The 19,523-nt window shown below is 41.5% G+C and overlaps 1 protein-coding gene across 3 annotated transcripts in view; it reads left to right on the forward strand.

The window, feature by feature from the left end:
- The window catches only part of LOC116630110 (thiamine transporter 2-like), a 38,277-nt gene extending 30,422 nt beyond the window's left edge, over window positions 1–7,855 (forward strand). The window contains exon 6 of one of the 3 annotated variants that reach the window (XM_032400733.1): window positions 6,948–7,855. In XM_032400733.1, the coding sequence (XP_032256624.1) occupies window positions 6,948–7,121 (174 nt within the window). In that variant the 3' untranslated portion in view covers window positions 7,122–7,855. Of the gene's footprint in view, window positions 1–2,651; window positions 4,168–6,947 lie in introns of those variants that run through there. The other 2 variants (XM_032400750.1, XM_032400742.1) reach the window with 2 other exon arrangements.
- The last annotated feature ends 11,668 nt before the right edge of the window (window positions 7,856–19,523 follow it).

Genomic DNA, 19,523 nt, shown 5'->3' on the forward strand with positions numbered 1-19,523 from the left:
CTAAAATCTTTCTCTGTATTTCTACCTATCTTCTCTTATCATCTCTGCTAATAACTTCAATGCTACAACAACTTCCATTGAGATTCTTTCATGTAAGTTATGTACTGTAAAACTCAACTCCTGAATAAAGGACTAGTTTACCCAGGTGCCAGAGTAGGGTAAGCACAAAATACACAGTCCAAAGGCATAAAGGAAGACAAGCCCTATTTCTATAAAATATTCCCCAGACAAAAAAGTGTTACTACAGATTTCTGGGTTTGAAAAGCAGACTTCTTAAAAATTGATTTTGGGTAGGAATCTAATGAAATATGCTTGGATTAAACTTCAGAAAGCCAAGAATATAGAGGTATATTGATTAATAACTCCCAAGTCTCAATCATAAATGTCCATTTATCATTGATTATGCACTTACGATATCCCATGAGTTTCTTAATATAATTTCAAGTGCCATTTTAAAAGATTGGAATCTAAAAAATAGAAACTACGACCTAAGTCCGCATTCTCATAAGACATAGAGATTCAGTGGAGAGAAATCTGCATTGAGACATCCTGAACGAATTCCTCCATTTTCTCATTATTTCTGAACCTGTTATCACAACATAGGCTTTTTATAGATTTCTCAATTTAAAAGGACCATAGATATCTTAAAAAGAGGTTCCACATATATCTTTGAATATTACTGAAAGACTAGGGGAAAAAGGTCCATGAGAAAAGCTAAAAGAATCTTTTTACCTCATCTAGAAAAAACTAAGGAGTAATTTAGCTAGTTATGTAAGAAGCGGTAACTTTAAAGTATAGCTTTACTGAAAGCATAAGAACATCCTGTGGTATACTGATGATATAAAATAATTTTCTGGGGGATTTTTGTTTTTAAAAAATAGGTGAAATTCGTAGGTGTAAATATGAGGGACTTTTAGAGGGAGTGGGTGAATAATGACACAACTCCAAAAGGTTAATTTAAAAAAAATAATCCTTCTGTGGGGCGCCTGGTTGGCTCAGTTAAGTGTCCGACTCTTGGTTTCCGCTCAGGTCATGATCTCAGGGTCTTGAGATCGAGCCCGGCATCATGTTCTACACTCAGCAGGGAGTCTGATGGAAATTATATCCCTCTCCCTCTGCTCTTCCCCCCGTATACTCACTCTCCCACTCTCTCTCTCTCAAATAAGTAAATAAAAAATAATCCCTTTCTTAGGTTTCACACAAAAACACCCAATTATTCACAAGTTGGTTACTTGTTACTATATCCCTCCATCCCTCTCACCCCCTACCCGGTTCCACCCTTCAATTTGCAGAGATACCCCTTGGAATGGGGAACACGTTGGTAACCATCAATTTCTTATTGATTGAGGGAATTGACATTCATTCAACTCCCATTCATGAATCCCATTACTTTCACCCGCCTCCTCCCTGGATGGTCTTGAGGCTTAAGATATGAAAAGCAACTCTTGATACGGTCGGGGAGGAAAAATATTGTTTCCTCTCACCATATTTGGCTCTCAACTGGGTCTCTGTAACAAAAACAAATTAACAAAAGCATACAAATGTATTTGATTTAAGTTTTATGTAACACAGGAACCTTTATAAGGAAATGAAGACCCGATGAAATAGTTGAGCCTGAGTGTTTTTATGCTAGATTTGATAAAGAGTGGAAAGTTGTGAAAAAACAATATGATAGGACAAAAAGGATATGAGCTAAGAATAGTAAATTGGGGAAACTTCACACGGTCTGTTCATTCAGATTCCTCTCTGTGTCCCTTTATCTTTGGAGATAAGGATGTCCCTTTTCCTCCGGGTATAGACACTAGGGTCTTATGACCTGTTCCAAAGGAAGGTTGGAAAGTCCTTCCTGCACCTGCCATGTCTCAGATTCCTTCAGTTAAAAAATATTCACTATGCCAAAGTGTCATATTTGGGGGTAGCTTGTCCTGAACCCCATCACGAGAAAGGTGGGGAGGTACACATGAAAAAGAAAAGGGGAAGGCCACTGGTATAAAGTGACCCCTCGATGTCATGGAAACCACAGCTGCTGCTCTGTTCTGTCTTTCGTGTCCTCATGGAGAAATGCAAAATGATCCTCCCCAGCTCTCTTGGCAGGAAGCGACTGCACTCAGCCACTCGGGGACCAGATGGACCCCTGGTTACACAGTCCATTAGATCATCTAGCTAGGATAACTGGTACTTTTGGTGCCCTAAATTAAATAAAAATTAGAATCATGAAAATGGAGTTTTAGCTTTAACCCCAAAGGGCTTAATAAGGGAATGGGCACTCTAAACGGAAAGATTATCTCACAAAAAGTAGAACAGCGATGCTATTATTTTGAGTGCATGAAATGGCGATCCCTTCAGATTTGTGGCAGCCTCCCATACATCAAATCTGAAATTTTTCAGATGTGTTTAAAGCATGGGATAGTCCAGATAGCTCAGATGAGTGTTTTCAGGTCACATTCATTAACTCAAAACATGTAAGATGTGTGGTCTGTCGGATTTAGGTTTCTCTATTTCATAAACTATCTTGGAATCCTAACTCAAAGAGTAGCTGAAGTTGAGGCCAGATTTTCATTATCAAACAAAATAACTACCTATACAGATTTTCAATGAGTTTGGGTCCTGATCTTCAGATTTTGTCTTGTTTTCTTACTTTTCTATTCTAGTGGAAATGGTCTGAAGGCGAGTACCTTCAGAGGAATGGGGTTGAGGGATTGCGTTTGAAGAAGGAGAAGAAGGGCGGTGCATGTTGTTTGAAGTTTAAAGTCAACAACGGTTTTTAAAAATATTAGATTAAGAAAGACTTACTTCCATTAAAAGCTACAGACTTAAAAAATACTAAAATAAGAAAGACTTATTTCCATTAAAGCAACAATAAGCTGGATATCAGAAAAAATCCTTTATACTTCAAAACACCTAAAACTCCTGGATATAAATTTAAGATTTTTTTTTTTTAATAAATGGCTGAATTGGTAAGAAATAAGAACACTCTGCAGAGGTCAAAGCAGGAACAGGAAACCAGATAGATAAGGAAGCACTGAATCTATCATGTGCTCGAGCATCTGCTGATTCACCCAATGACCTGGAATTTTGGTTTTAGTGGCAACCCCAAAGGCTACATCCTCAGTGAGTGGTGAAACAGAAACAAACCATGAAATTATGGGGGAAACTCCAACAAAGAAGATGAATCTGGGTGGTATCAGAGGAATTGACTCTGGAAATTTGCTTTCATAAGCCAGCACTCACATAATTCTAGTGCCCAGTTTTTATAAGCCAAACATTTCTTTTCTAAAACTATTTAGTTTAAAATGGCCCTGGTTGGTAATGGCCCCCAGGCACCTGTATATATCAAAACAAATGCTCTCTGGAAGACTGTCCCTCAATACAGAAATTTTAAAAATTGCCATATATAAAATGCCACCAAATATAAGATTATGATTTTTTAAAAAGTTCAAAATCATGCATGGATATAAAGTACCATGAGCAAGCCAACTGAAAAAATTAATAGCAGAATCAGACCGACAAAGATTTGAGACAGAGGAATTACCAGCATTAGAAGATAAAGATGTTTGACAGGTTTGTATACAAAGGAAAATAATAACATGAGAATGAAACAAAATATCTCATGAATGATTGTGAATATTTGGGAAAAATAAGACTCATGAGAATTAGAAACTTAAATATGCCAAGAACAAGTTAGATACATATATAGGAAAAATTACTGAATGGGAAGAAATCACCAAGAATGCAGCACAGAGACAGAGAAGTGGAAAAATTAACACATGTGGAGATGAAAGTGAGAAAGTTTAACAAATATCTAGTTGGAGTTCCTTGAGGAGATAATAAAGGTAGTAAAGAGAGGCCAATAAAGAAATATTCACTGAGAATTTTCCAGAAGTAATCAAGAGCATGTATTCTCAAAATTAAGAAAGAAGCTCCAAAAATCTCAAAAAGAGTAAGTAAAAAGAAATTCATATCTAAACACACTGTGGTTAAATGCAGAAAACCAAAGAAAAAGAAATCTTAAAGTTAGAGAAACAGAACATCAGCTACAGATAATCGACAATGGACATGTCAGTAGCTCACAGTAGAAGCCAGCAAAACAATGGCTTCAAATGTTGCAGAGAATAATGGCCAGCCTAGAATTATAGACAAAGAGAAACTATGTTTTAAAAATGAGAGTGAAGGGGCGCCTGGGTGGCTCAGTCGTTAAGCATCTGCCTTTGGCTCAGGTCATGATCCCAGGGTCCTGGGATCGAGCCCTGCATCGGGCTTCCTGCTCGGCGGGAAGCCTGCTTCTCTCTCTCCCACTCCCCCTGCTTTTGTTCCCTCTCGCGCTGTGTCTCTCTCTGTCAAATGGATAGATAAAATCTTTAAAAAATAAAAAAATAAAATAAAATAAAAATGAGAGTAAAAAAGAACATTTTCAGACAAACGGAAATAGAACGAGTGTGTGTGTTATCACAAACAAACCTTTACAAGAGCGATTTCTAAAGGATGCACTTGAAGAAGAAGGAAAATTATCCCAAAAGGAAGGTATTCCCAAAAGAAGGTATGTGAAAAAAAAGAACTAAACATGTGAGTAAATCTAAACAAACACTAATCGTTGAAAAGAGTAATACTTAGGGGCACCAGGTGGATCAGTCAGTTGAGCATCCAACTCTTGATTTGAGCTCAAGTCATGATCTCAGGGTCCTGTGATGGAGCCCCCTGCTGGGCTCCACGCTCAGCGGGAAGTCTGCTTGAGATTCTCTCTCCCTCCCTTTCCCTCTGCCCCTCCCCACCCTCTCTAAAATAAATAAATAAATAAATAAAATCTTTAAAAATAAAAAATAAAAGAGTAATACTTATATTTTATATCTTGAGGAGTTTTTAAAAAGATGCCTGACGTATACAATATACAATAGTACCTAACAGTAGAAGATGTTCAAAACTAAGGATCTTTGTGCTGTTCTGGAGGAGGGCAGGAATTATTGATTAGACGCTGCTAGGGCGACGTACTAAGCAGGGAGCGGGATGGCAGTCCATCTGGTAGGGAGGTGGATTTCATCACCAGCATTGTTTAAATTGCTGCAGCATGACGATAATGAGATGGAACAGACTTTTAATCAGTTTTATTATAGTTTTAAAATTCTCGGGGCGCCTGGGTGGCTCAGCCGTTAAGCGTCTGCCTTCGGCTCAGGTCATGATCCCGGAGTCCTGGGATCGAGCCCCGCATCGGGCTCCCTGCTCGCGGGAAGCCTGCTTCTCCCTCTCCCACTCCCCTTGCTTGTGTTCCCTCTCTCGCTGTGTCTTTGTCAAATAAATAAAATCTTTAAAAAAAAAAAATAAATAAAAAATAAATAAATAAATAAAATTCTCTACAGAGAGTTCTCCCCACTTACTGCCCGTACCCAAGACAGACAACTGCCACCACCATCACCTTTATGCACCACTGCTTTGTTTATTTAAGAGTCAATATTTCAAGTGCAACCACGAAAAAAATTAGAAGTAGATTATACAATTTTTATACAGAAGAGAAGAATAAAACGGTACATGGAAAAAGAATCACACGAAAGAGCTCAAGAAAGGAGGGGAAAGTTAAGGAGCATGAAAAATATGGTGGCAAAAAACACAAATATGTTAGTTGTCACTAAAATAACAAATTAGCTCATAGGTTGGACTGCCAATTTACAGGAAATAGGGGAAGCAGAAGAATTCATTACATGACATCCAGGATTATCACCAAAAAACACCAACATCTGGGAAATTACAGTTTTTCAACAAATAAAATTTTAAAAAAAGATCAATTGTGTCGAGAAATTCAGCAATCAGTCACAATGTGTGGATCTTATTTGAATCCTGATTCATTCCCAGAAACTAAAAATATTATGAGACAAGTAAGGAGACTTGAATACTGACTAGATGATATTAAACAATTGTTAATTTTTTAGATGTATTAATGATTCATGGTTACACTTTTGTGTGTCCCTCTTTTTAAAGATACAAGCTGAAATATTTATTACATTATATGATACTGGATTCAAATTAATCTGCAAGGGGAAAGGGGAAGTGGTTGGGACATTGTGGAAACAAGACTGGCTATGAGTTGGTGATTGATAAAACCAGGTCATGGATTCATGGACATTTGGATACTGTCCTGTCCACTTTTGTGAATGTTTATAATTTTCCAAAAATAAAAATCAAGCAATTCAAAGCTACAACCCAGAAAAAAAAATAAAAAGAATAAAAAGAATATTTTCAGGTTAGATTCTTAAAGGGTTACAAATACAGTCTATTTACGGAAGACACATTTAAAATTATAAAGACATCTGAAGTTTGGAGGCGGGAGGGAAAATTCATACCAGGCAAACAAAAATTTTAAAAGTTAATACAGTTAAATTTTTTAAAAAATAAAACATGATTAAAATGTCTTCATCTGTATATCTAAGGAGAATTATTAAAAATTATTAAATGTTCAATTATTCATTAGGAATATATACAAGTTCTAAACTTCTATACATCTATTAATATCATTTCAATATTTTGGACAGAAACACTGTCTTCTTTCTTTTCATTGTTATTTTTTTTTTGGATAGAAATACTGTCCAGCATGTTATATTCTATGAAAAAATAAACTTCCAATTTCATATACTAAATGTGAATATGAAAAAAAGAAGGAAAGCAAGAAGGAAAACTATATATACTCTATATAGATGGAGAGTTTCAGAACTACAGTTAACATTGATTGAATTCTACCACGTAGGTACTGTTCTATATATCTTATATGTAATAACTCATTTAATCATCACAACAAATGTGTAAATATTGTTATTATTCTAATTTTACAATTGAGAAAATTGAGGCAGAGAGAATCCGTGACCTGTTTAAGATCTCCCAGCTAGTAGTAAAGCATCATTCTATAACTTCAGTGTTGAATACCCATTTTAATGTCATGCATTAATTTTCTTTTTCTTTTTTAGTTTTTAATTTATGGGAGTTATTTTTCTGTTATTGCTGGAATTTTCCTAATGAGAAGCATTTACATAATCTATTCAGCCAAATGCGGAAAGGAAAAATGTAGGTCTACTACTGGTCAGAATCCAAGTGAACCGGAGAATTCAATGTCTGATATGAACACAGTAACACAGTTTTAGCCTGGTCTTTCCTACTATGGACTCAAAGGACAGATGACTCTGAAAATGTATAGCGCTACACTACATGGCATTTTAATTTTTTGTCCTAGATTGAGATACCATAAAAGACAGGATTATCATCAACCTCATCAACACCACATCAAAACCTCTGCTATGGGCTGGTGAACTGGGTACAACCAAAAACTGGAGTCGACTAAGTTGAAACCAGCCATCTTTATGGCCTCGGTGAGCAACTGGGACCCTAAATACTGTTTTAATATTTTCAAGTCCACCCCAAAAGAACATGGAAATCAGAAAATGGGACCATCCAGGAACAGAAACATGAAATATACAGAGTGAATGATATATACTGGCTTTCTGTGCCCAGCCTCATAAACGTGTGATTTGGTTTGAGTAGTAGGTAAAGAAGTTTCTAGTGCAGGCCTGATGCATAGTAAATGATCAAGGTGTGATACCAATTATTATTATGCTCATACTGTATACTAGCAAAAAAGTTAGAATGGGGGAAATCATTTAATTCCTATAAAATGAGGCCAAAAAATTAAGAAAAAATTTTTTATTAAACTTTACCATGACCCTACATGAAAAGACTGAATATTGTAATGATTTCAATTCGTTCAAATGAATGGATAAGTTTGTTGCAATTTGTGACAGTCAGTCTTATGTGTCAACTTGACTAGGCCAAGTTCCTTATTTATTTAAACAAGTACTAATCGAGGTGTTGCTATGATGTATTTTGCAGATGTGATCAAAGTTCACAATCAGTCGACTTTAAGTAAGGGAGACTACCGTAGATAATCTGGATGGGCCCAATTCAGTCAGTCAAAAGGCCTTAAGGGCTGAACTGAGCCTTCCAGAGGAAGGAGAAGTTCCATCTGAGGACATGCCTGAGAGTTCTAGCTTACCCATCCTGATGGCCTGCCCCATGAATTTTGGACTTGGCCTCCCCAGCCCCCACAATCAAGTAAGCCAACTCCTTGAAACAATTTTTTTTAATGTATATCTCCACTGGATCTCTTTCTCAGGCTGAATTCTGATTGATACAGATTTTGGTACCAGGAGTAGTTGTAGAGGACAGATTTATAAGAACAACTTTTCTGAAGAGTTTCTGGGTTTTTTGGAACTGGTTACCTCATCTAGTTATATTTAAAGCCACTATGAATCTGTTTCCAGTCATAAAGGAGACACCAGTAGTCGGGGCATGATGTGGTTTTAGACACACAAGTGTCACCGTTGGACACTCCTAATCAAATACTGTATTAGTTTCCTAATGTTCTTATAACAAATGACCACAAATTGAGTCACTTTACAGGAACTTCTTTCCTCACAATTCTGGAGGCTAGAAGTCTCCAATCAAGGTGTTGATGGGGCCACACTTTCTCTCTGAAAACTTGGTCTAGGGAAGGATCCTTCCTTGCCTCTTCCTAGCTTTGAGGAGTTGCTGGAAATTCTTAACATCCCATGGCTTGTAGACACATCACTCCATTCTGTTGCTCTGTTATCACATGATGTTCTCCCTATGTGTCTTTGTCTCTATGTCCAAAGTCTCCTCTTAATATAAGGAGGCCAGTCATATTGGATTTAAGGTCGACCCTAATAAAGTCACGTTTATAGGTTTCAGATGAACGTAAATTTGGGGGGGAGGACAACATTCAGCACAGTACAAATACCTACAGAAGGTGAAGTTCTGGATTGCCGTCTATTTGTCAATTTAGACTATTTTAGTTAAACTAAAGAGAACAATGGAATTGGATGATTGCTCTTGACAGCACTGGAGAAAATAAGGGAGAAAAAAGGATGAGCTCAGGGCTTCAAATTCCTGCGTTAATGACCTGAAAGCTCTAATATCTTCCCTGAAATAAACCTTATCTCCTGCAGCTACAGAGCTGAGATTTCTGATAACCAAACCCAGAGTCTCATTCTGCCATTGGCTGCTTTACAATGCAAACTGAATTCCTAACCTTGCAGGGTGTCTGCTGATTCACTGGGAATGAGTGGAATCCTGAAAACTGGAATGGAGACACATGGTCAGACCTCAATAAAGCCGGGGATATCTAAGCCCGAGATCTGCCAAGTCTTTGTCATTAGAAGCTGCCCTTCCACCCCTGCCTAACAAGGAAGTCCTGTGTAATGGCATCGGCCACGGTAGCAAGACATTGCTGAATCTCCTCAGGCCCACCCCCACCACCCCTCTTTGCTTCTAAACCTATAACTAGACTCAAGTTTCAGCACGCCCCAAAACGGAAAGTACAAAATGTGTGGAGAAGCATTACACTCCAAAAGAGCTACATGATTCTCCCAGTTTTTATAGACAGAAATCTAGATAATATGTATGGGATGTGGGATCATGGTAGAAGGAACATAAAGTTGGATCAAGCAGAATTCGTTGATATGGGCTGCCAGTTTGGTTGGTTAGCTGAAACATGAAGCCACAGGTGGTCTACACTAAATTAAGTTGAAATGCCAGAACTGCCCTGGTATGCTCTAGAGGAAGATATTCAAAAGCTTAGGGAAATTATGATGTTAGAGTGGATTTGTCATGTGGATTTGTTCACCCAGCTTGGGAGGATCCAGAAGACACACTTTTACCACAACTGTGAGAATACATTTGTGAGAGCAGCCCAGCATTCTAGAAGAACCCTGTGGTTGCTTTGCTTTATAGGTCAGAAATTTAAGTGGGAACTGTTACCAATGAACTGGGATACTTAAATACAATGGAGATCATGGGGTCCTAGGGTGGCAGGGGCCACATGGAGGCACTTAGTTGCTAAAGACAAAATGGGTATGGTTACCATAATGGACAATGGAGCCAAAGCAGTGGTCAGAATAGTCTAACTCACAGAGACTTGTGGGGTTGGCTAGTTGGTATCCATAGAAAAGAAATAGATGAACCGTTTACTGAATTCTTACTTGATCTGTATGAGCTTAATTTTAAGCAACTCAATATTCAATAACAGTCAGAATGGAAAATGCTACCATTGCTGCATGATAATTTGGAGTCTGGTGTTTTTAGTAGAGTAAAAATTGCCTGAAATTTAATCCATCCAGGGATATCTGGAATTTAAGTCCAAGGTGAATCAGTTTGACAGTAGTAGAAAGAAATCCTTGGGCATAGGAGACAGCCCTATTGGGAAAGTCTTCAAAACCTTTTTCCCAGATTAGATATCATGTCAAGACAGACTACTTCAGTTTCTATTCTGGGACTCCGTTTCTCTCTGTTGTGTTCTAAGTAAACACCTGATATCCATCTTGCAAATCACAAATTCTCTCTTCAATGGTGCCTTATTTTGTTGCTTGAGTTTTTATTTCAACTCACATATTTTTTTTATTCCTGGGATTTTGATATTAACTTATTCTTATTTTGTTTTTACCTATATTTTCACTATAAATCCTCTTCTTTTTTTTAATGGAAGTCATTCTCTTGTTTACTGTTTTAAAGATCCAAAAAATATTGTTTAAAGGACACTGTTAGTTCTATAAAGTCAATTTCATCTGAAATGAATTCATGTTCCAAGTTTATTCTGTTGCCCTTTCTTAACATCAGATGTTTTCAAATGTGTGTTAGTTATTTAGCATTGTATAACAAATTACCCCAACACTTGTGGCTTAAAATACCACACATTTATTATCTCACAGTTTCTGAGTCAGAAATCTGGGCACACCTTAGCTGAGCCCTCTACTTCAGGGTCTTCCATAGGTGGTCAAAATGTTGACTGGACTGTGGTCATCTCAAGGAGGCAGGGCATTGACTGTGGCATGATGCATTTCCAAGTTCATGTAATTGTTGGCAGGATTCAGTTCCTCATGGCCACTGAGCAGAAGGCTTCAATTCCTTGCTAGCTGTTGATTGGAGACTGTGCTCAGTTCCTGGCCATGTGGGCCTCTCCTAACATGTCAGCTTGCTTCACCAAAGTGTACAAGCCAAGAAATCAAGAACTGGCTCAAAGAAGGAAGTCACAGATTTTTGTAACCTAATCAAGAATGTGACATCCTGTCACTTTTGTGGTATTCTCTTCGTTAGTCACTAGATCTAGCGCATACTCAAGAGAAGGTGATTTCAGAAGGGTGTGAACACCAGGAGGCAGGGATCATTGGGAGCCATGTTAGAGCCTTCCTACTACAAAGAGTTTTTGAAATTTTGACTACTTTAAGTGAGAGGTGTTTTGTTTTCACTTTCATTTCTCTCACTCTCTCTTCTTACCTCAGTCCTCACCTTGGCTTTTACCTGTCTAGAAGTTTTGCAGTTATATTCTCCTGCCCCACATCCAAGCCTCATCCCATAGTGTAATGGGATGTTGTAGATTATTCTCAAGCCTATAGATGATTTAAGTCAATTTGTGATCTTGGGACTATGTCCATATGTCTCTGGTGGATACCAGTTTATAGGCCAGAGCCCCAGGCAGCAGAGAGTCATAGAATTTTTTCAAGACAGAAGGGGCCCCACCCTGACACCAAATCTCAAGTGAGCCTGGCTATATCATCCCCTCTCCATGTGGAATATCTGATCTCTGCGATCATATTCCCACCCTCCACATGCCTATAGCCCACTGCCAGCCCCAGATCCCAGCAAGGTCATGGTTGCAGTCTTGCATTCGGCATTTCTGTTCTGTGTTTGGTCCACAGAGACATGGATCTTGGTTTTGAGCCCAGCGATGTAGTTAATTTATTTTATTTGAACATGGTATCCACCAGAGCTGCCCCCTTTTTGGACAAATGCATCAACGTGTGAAAATACTGAACCATTGCCATCCAAAATCTCCTCGGCCTACAGTCTCTATAGCTAATAAAACAGCGGAATCTCAACAGTTGGAAAAAGCTGTAGAAAATAATTAGAAAAAGAAAAAAGGAAAAGAAAGGACAAGGAGGGGAGAGTAGAGGAAAGAAAGGAAGGAGAAAGGAAGGAAAAAGAAAAGAAGAGGTTATCATCTTGTGGATAAAATTGAAGCAGTGGAAGAAAAGACTTCCTCCCTCGAAGAAGCATTGAAAACCCCCTTTCCCCGGGGCTTCTTTTCATGTGTCACTTTTGCTGAAGGTGGTTGAGAAGACAGAGGCACTGGCAGAATTTGTGGCAGCCGATTGCATTTTATTTAGAAAAGTTTCAAAGGTCTGTTATTGAACAGAAAGAGGGGAAGGAAAAGATCGAATATGTCTGCAAAAGAGACCCCATGGAAAGCCCAAATGGTCTCAGGCCCACCATTAAATTCTGTATTTGGGTTCTGATGGGAATGCCCGTGTGGGGCTTTAGGAGCAGCTGCTGAAGGGCCATGTCATTATATCAATACAAGGGGACTGTGTTTCCCGGGGAGTCGGCGCACTGGTCTGTTAGGGAAGGAGGAGGCTGACAGGAGAGTGAAGTTTCACTGAAGTCGGAGGGGGGGTTCCCCAGAGACCTGGCCAGGGCTTTGAACCTGCTACTGCTGCAAGGGTTTTAAAAACGTGCAAAAGGTAAATTCGCTCTCAAGTTTCAGAACAAATGAGGATTCCATGCGCTCAAACACAACAAAGGCAAAAGAACACTTTTTATGGACTTTTAGTTTTTATTTTATTAGGAAATTTAGACAGTATTATGTAATGACTAGGAAGGAAAAAGGGAAAAAAAAAATTATGCATGATGACATGAAAAAGTGGGAAAAGACAGAACCGAAAGGCAGCGGATATTTCCATCAAACCAAGTATTCGGAATCATGATTTCATTAGTAATTTGCAGTTACTCTGGTGCTGGGCTACATACGTATTTTTTCCATTCGATGACTTCTCTGAGTTCGGGGACTCTTCTGATGGAAAGACTTAAGGCACCAAAGAAAGACAGGAAAAGGGTATTTTCAGGACCATCAGGTGGGGGAAGAGCAATGGGAGGCAGGAAGTCTTACCAACTGAATGCGCCCCCGCAGCACCTGCACCCCGGCCGCCTAGCAGCAACATTGCTTCTTGCAACAGCTCTTCTGCTGGCAACAGCCCTTCCCACCGCCGCAGCCATGCGAGCCGCAGCCACACGAGCCACAGCCACATGAGCCACAGCCACACGAGCCACAGGAGCCACAGGAGTGGCGGCAGCAGCAGACCACGGGGACAGTGCAGCAGCACCCACAGCAGCCGGTGCAGCAGGGACAGCAGTTGACCCGGTAGCACCTGCAGGTGGTGCAGCCGCCGCCGCAGCCGCAGCCGTAGCCACCGCCACAGCCACCGCCACAGCCACCACAACTTCCGCAGCCACAGCAGCCCATGGTGTCAGGAGAGAGGACTCAGGAGGGAGTAGCGAGGAGGGAGACTCGGGAGGCGAGGGAGGTCTGGTGCCGCCGTCTGCGGGGGGAGCCCCTTATGTACCATCTTGAGGAGGACGGTGATGGAGTGAGTGACCCAGGACACATGACCCCAGCGCTTCCTCATTGCTGCCAATGCAGTTTCCACAAGAAGCTCATCTGGGGCTCTTCCTTGTTTACATTCTTATCGATGATATTTGACCCAGTACATTTGCTAATTTTAGCTCTTCCTCTTAAAGTCATCTTAGAGGCAAACTATGAGATGCCAACATTTTGGAGGGGGTCTTCATTTCCATAGAAACACAGAAGAATCTCTGAGATTTAGAGCTAAGGAAGCACTTGACTACTGCCCGCTCCTTTTCCGCCTCTCCTCAGTGGTTTTCTCTGCATACATTCAGCTGAAACTATCCTGCTCTAACAGAAACTTCTGAGAGGTAGAGTCAATATGAATAACCAAATTGAACAAGCCATTTCTTTCCAATTTTTTTTTTTCACATCTATTACTGTCATGTACCTTGCACCTCGTTAAATGGGCCATTTTAGTTCTTCTGAGGTTACATGTTCACAGCTGTATTTCCGAAGAGATGTGGACTATTTTTAAACTAAATGACCCTCTTTTCTTCCTCGACCATATGCATTTCCCAGATTCCTTCCTCCAATTTAGAATCTCCTCCACACTCCACATGCACAGACAGCCAAATCGTGCTCCATCCTATTCCCACGGCTGTCCTGAGGCACCTGCCATGTCCCAGGCCCCAGGCTCAAGGCATAATCTCCCCAGCCCAATCACCAACCCCACCAAAAAAGCTACATTCTTCCACTGCACCTTCTCCATCCAGCTGCTGATCCATTAAAAAATCAGCTTGGAATTCCCCTTGTTTCTCTTAGCTCCATAATTGGTCTTCCACTGAATTCTGCAATTGTGCCTCCTTAAAAACTCTCAAACCTATTCTCATATCTCTTGTCCCACTGCACTCCCCATCCCAGCCCAAGCACCCCCAGGTGGTTGAAATCCACGCTTTGGTCCACATACCACAAAAATAGTTTGGGATCATGAATAACAATGCCAACATGCCTCTGGGGACCTTACAGCATTTCCTCTCACTCAGATTCCTAAAGAACAATCTCACCAGATTGGGAAAATAGACTCCGGGCAGCAAGCCAGTTACAAATTGTAGTTTGGGGAATCTGTTGGCCACCAACGATCTCCACGAAGGTCCTCAGAACTCCCTGACAGGCCAGAGGCCTCCTCCAACAGCACACGTGATGAAGAACTCACTTGTGCTCTTGTTTTTCTTGTCTTATGTTTTTACAGCCTCCTTGTTGGTCACTAGCCCTCAAATCCCACCCAGACCACAGCTGCACACTTCACCACATTTCACACTCTTTCTCTCCCCACATTGGGCCCCTCCTTGCATCTCTGGCCTGTGCGCCTGCACCCCTCAAGGTTCCCACCCTGCTTTCAAAATCACCTCGGTCAGACTACTTAGCCAAGGGGTGTTTCTCTCAGACGTCAACTGATACTATCTACTCAAAGACAAAAATTAATTCCTCATCCAAAGCAAAATATACCAAGGATTGCATCATTAAAATGAGGACTCCTAAGAGGATTTATTTCCGTTTTAAAATAGTCATTAGAACCTGGGTGTGAGAAAGAAAAATGGTATGCTTCACATGTAGAGGTAGGGAGTAAAAGTTTCCAACTCCGGGGCGTCTGGGTGGCTCAGTCGTTAAGCATCTGCCTTCGGCTCAGGTCATGATCCCAGGGTCCTGGGATTGAGCCCCGCATCGGGCTTCCTGCTCCGCGGGAAGCCCGCTTCTCCCTCTCCCACTCCCCCTGCTTGTGTTCCTTCTCTCGCTATATCTCTCTCTGTCAAATAAATAAATAAAATCTTAAAAAAAAAAAAAGTTTCCAACTCCAAAAGTTTCCACTGGTCAACAAATGCAATGATGGCATCTGGCCTTTCACCTCCCCAGCTCCCTGTGTTACTTCCTATCGCAAGCTCTTTGAGGTCAGGGACTGTGAGAGCTCACAGATCACCTGGCCCAGGCTGTGGTCTGCAAGCCCCAGGACACAGGCATCGTGGGCAGATGGAGATTCTGCCCATTCCTGTTGATAGCCTCACCACGCTCCCGCTTCCCAGAATGAGTCCCTAGAACTTTGTCTTTTTCAGAGTTAAGCTGGAATATAGGTTTTATTTAAACGATAAACATGTGGTGACGACAAAGACATTTAAAAGGGAAGCAAATAAGAGATGATGTGATTCTTCCCTCTAAATAGAGCCGAAGAGCAACAAGGAAGTGGTCACGTGTCTTCCCACTTTCCCCGCAGGGTTGGTACATAAGGGGCTCCCCCCGCGGACAGCGGCACCAGACCTCCCTCGCCTCCCGAGTCTCCCTCCTCGTTACTCCCTCCTGAGTCCTCTCTCCTGACACCATGGGCTGCTGTGGCTGTGGAAGTTGTGGTGGCTACGGAAGTTGTGGCGGCTGCGGCGGCGGCTGCGGCGGATGCACCACCTGCAGGTGCTACCGGGTGGGCTGTTGCTCCGCCTGCTGCCCCTGCTGCTGCGGCTGCTGTGGGGGCTGCTGCAGTACCCCCGTGGTCTGCTGCTGCCGCCGCTCCTGTGGCTCCTGTGGCTCGTGTGGCTGCGGCCCGCATGGCTGCGGCGGTGGGAAGGGCTGTTGCCAGCAGAAGAGCTGTTGCCAGCACAAGAGCTGTTGCAAGAAGCAATGTTGCTGCTAGGCGGCCGGCCAGCCTCTGGGCAGGTGCTGCAGGTAGCCATGCTGTAGGTAAGACCTCCCCCTCCCTTTCTGTCGGCTCCTTTGACTTTTAAGTCACAAGCATGACCTGAGCCTTGTCACCAACCCATAGGAATCCCACATTTCTGTGGTTTCTGTCATCCGGTCTGCATTTAATAAACACCAACCAAAGTAACAAATGGGCAGTCTCCTCTGTCAATTACCGTTCATATCTTGCCCTTGACAAAAATGAATCAAGACAACTAATATTTTACCTTCTTGAAGTGCTTTTAACTTTGTGTTTATTTATGTCTTGTTTTTACCACTGCATTGCCATCTCTGTAAATGCAAAGCAACCGTTTTCTTAATAAATTATACTAAATCAACCTCAAAGACCCATTTCTTTTTTTCTTGCCAGTTTCTAAACTATCTATCCCTCAGGAACAATGCATTTCCATTGTTTGAATTTCAACTATGCAGATAGTATATACGTGAAGACGGCAATGAATCAAAAGCTAGATAAATTGTTTGCAATCAATACAGATGGATTAGTAAATGGTTAATCCACTGTGGGTCTATCAAGAAGCAAAGAACTCAGGGGCACATCCTCTCTCTTAGCAGATGAATGTCATAAACTAAACTCTTCCCAAATCTCTCCCTTGATAGAGTCTTAGCAACAGAAGTCTGAGTGCGTGAATATTCATACAGATCCTGCATAATCATCTGATCGCATCATGGTCACTTTTGAGGCTTATCGTGTATAAGGGTCACTTATTGTCTACTCCTAGGGTCTTTTTCTACTGCATGTTGATCCTGATTGTCATGGCCTCATTGCTGAGAATTACTCCAAAAGGCAACGGAAATGGAAGCCCAGAGTCTCTCACATCTCTTTGCCCATTAGCTCTATAGTCCATGAGTGCTTTCCATTCAGCCGTCACCTCACTAAGCATCCATACCCTCCCATGCAACTCTCCCAGAAGTTCTGCTGGAGCCCTGGTAGGGGCCACAGAAGTCTGTCTGTCAACCACTAAAAACTGCAAAATAGGCTTTCGGATGTAGTGTCAGAAGATGAGCATTAGATTCAAAATAATCAAACTGGGCAACTTTCATACCACCCCCTCAACATTGTCTGAAGGAGTCCACACCACACACACAGTAAAATGTGTTCCCAAACACCCCTTCTGTTAATTTCCCATAGTGCTCCCTCTCTTTTCTGTGTAGCTTCCAGATTCTTGATCCATCATGGTTGGTTTAGCAGTGAGCTGAGAGAGAAAGGAGACAGGGGTCTCCCAGCTGGGTCTGGTGGTGAAGCTGGGACTGAGAGAAGCCAAGCCCTTGTGATCTGTCTCCAGAAGAAGGACATTCTTGCTCCAACACCACAAGTCTATATGGGGTATTTCCTTGTCACTCTAAGCAGAGCCTGACAAACACAGATGCTTACATAGGTTGAAGTGACCAAATGCAATGAAATTACCAAAGGAAATATGAATTGAGTAGCCATGTCAAGTAAAATCCCCAAAGGGAGCCCCTGAAAAGATAGTCTTCCTTCCCCTTTGAAATTCAGAAGATAAGGTTTGAGGAGGGGGTCTGAGATGAGCTTCCTCAAATTCTAAGTTGACACCTACCCATCTCTGTTTCTGTTTCCTTGTCCATGTCCAAGGGTCCTGAGCCTCTAGTGCCCTCTGGCTACTCAGCAGTTCTTAGTTATTCTCAGCCTCTAGGATGGGCTCCATTTTCTGACTCACACTTCTGCCAGCCTCCACATTTAGAACCACCTCCTAGGGGCGCCTGGGTGGTTCAGTCGGTTTAGCATCTGCCTTCGGCTCAGGTCATGATTCTGGAGTCCCAGGATCAAGCCCTGCATTGGGCTCCCTGCTCAGAGGGGAGTCTGCTTCTCCCTCTCTCTCTGCTCCTCCCCCCACTTGAGCTCTGTCTCTCTCTCTCTCAAATAAATAAATAAATAAATAAATAAATAAAATCTTTAAAAAAGAGAGAGAGAGCCACCTCCTATCACATAGCTATTCTCAGCAGGGAGAGTCCTATCCATCTATCTTACCTAGCTTTTCTTCATGAGGACTCCTTGAGGCAGTTTTCCCACAAAGTAAGGTTGATAGGCAGAATTCTGGGACACATGGCCCTCCTAGCATTGAAGATGTAACACTTCTTAGGCCCCTGCTTTCTCCATCCTGCTCACAAGAAATGTGAGCTTGTTTTCAGGCAGTAGAGGTAGAAGATGGGGGCTGTCAGGATTGGCTGAGTTGTTGTTACTCAGTACTGACATCAATTGGTGAAAGAAGGACTCAGGCAGCAGGGTGAACCAGTGAGAGTTATTGCCAAACATTGTGCCGGGTCCTATGAGGGACACTGAGACACAATTTCTTTGTTAGGTGACAATTTGATATAGAAAAGAAAGTAAGTGTATATCTGTAACGGCTACTGACAAAAAAAAAAGCAAAAAGGCCATATTATATTAAACATAGGTCACTAGCTAAACTACATAAACGAAGGACAAAGCATAAGATTTTTCTATGTTTTGTTACTCTTTTGCTAGGGGCTGAACTGCATCTCTCCAAAATCCATATGTTGAAGTCCTAACTCCCAGTAACTCAGAATGGACTATATTTAGAGATAGGCTCTTTAAATAGGTAATTAAGTTAAAGGTCCTTAAGTTGGGTCCTAAACAAATATGACTGGTGTTCTTATAAGAAGAGAAAATTAGGACACAAATGTGCACAGAAGGAAGACCATGCGAAGACAGAGCAAGAAGGCAGCCATCTTCAAGCCAAAGAAAAAGGCTGCAAACCAAACCTGCTGCCATTTTCATCTTGGACTTTGAGCCAAGGAGCTTGGTCTTAATCTTGGACTTCCAGCCTCCAGAATTGTGAGAAAATAAATTCCTATTGGTTAAGCCACCCGGTCTACGGTACTTCATTATGGCAGCCCTGGCAAACCAATACACTCTTTGGGGCAAGCCTGATGAGTACCAACAATACATGTGTTTGTGGGGATCCTGAGCCACAAGCTTAAAGAGATGCTGTGGCTTAGATGAATCTGTGTGACACGTCATCCCTGATGCTTCAATGAAAGAAACGTGCATGGGCACCTGGGTGGCTCAGTTGGTTAAGTGTCTGCCTTTGGCTCAGGTCATGATCCCAGGGTCCTAGGATCGAGTCCCTCATTGGGCTTCCTGATCAGTGGGGAGTCTGCTTCCTCCTCTGCCCCTCCTTCCTGCTTGTGCCCTCTCTCTCTCTCTTGCAAAAATAAATAATATCTTGAAAGAAAGAAAAAGAAAGAAAGAAGAAGAAAGAAGAAAGAAAGAGTGAGAGAAAGAAAGAAGAAAGAAAGAAAGAGAGAGGGAAAGAAAGAAAGAAAGAAAGAAAGAAAGAAAGAAAGAAAGAAAGAA

Source organism: Phoca vitulina, unplaced genomic scaffold, assembly GCF_004348235.1.
Source record: "Phoca vitulina isolate PV1807 unplaced genomic scaffold, GSC_HSeal_1.0 scaffold1, whole genome shotgun sequence".
Taxonomy (NCBI): domain Eukaryota; kingdom Metazoa; phylum Chordata; class Mammalia; order Carnivora; family Phocidae; genus Phoca; species Phoca vitulina.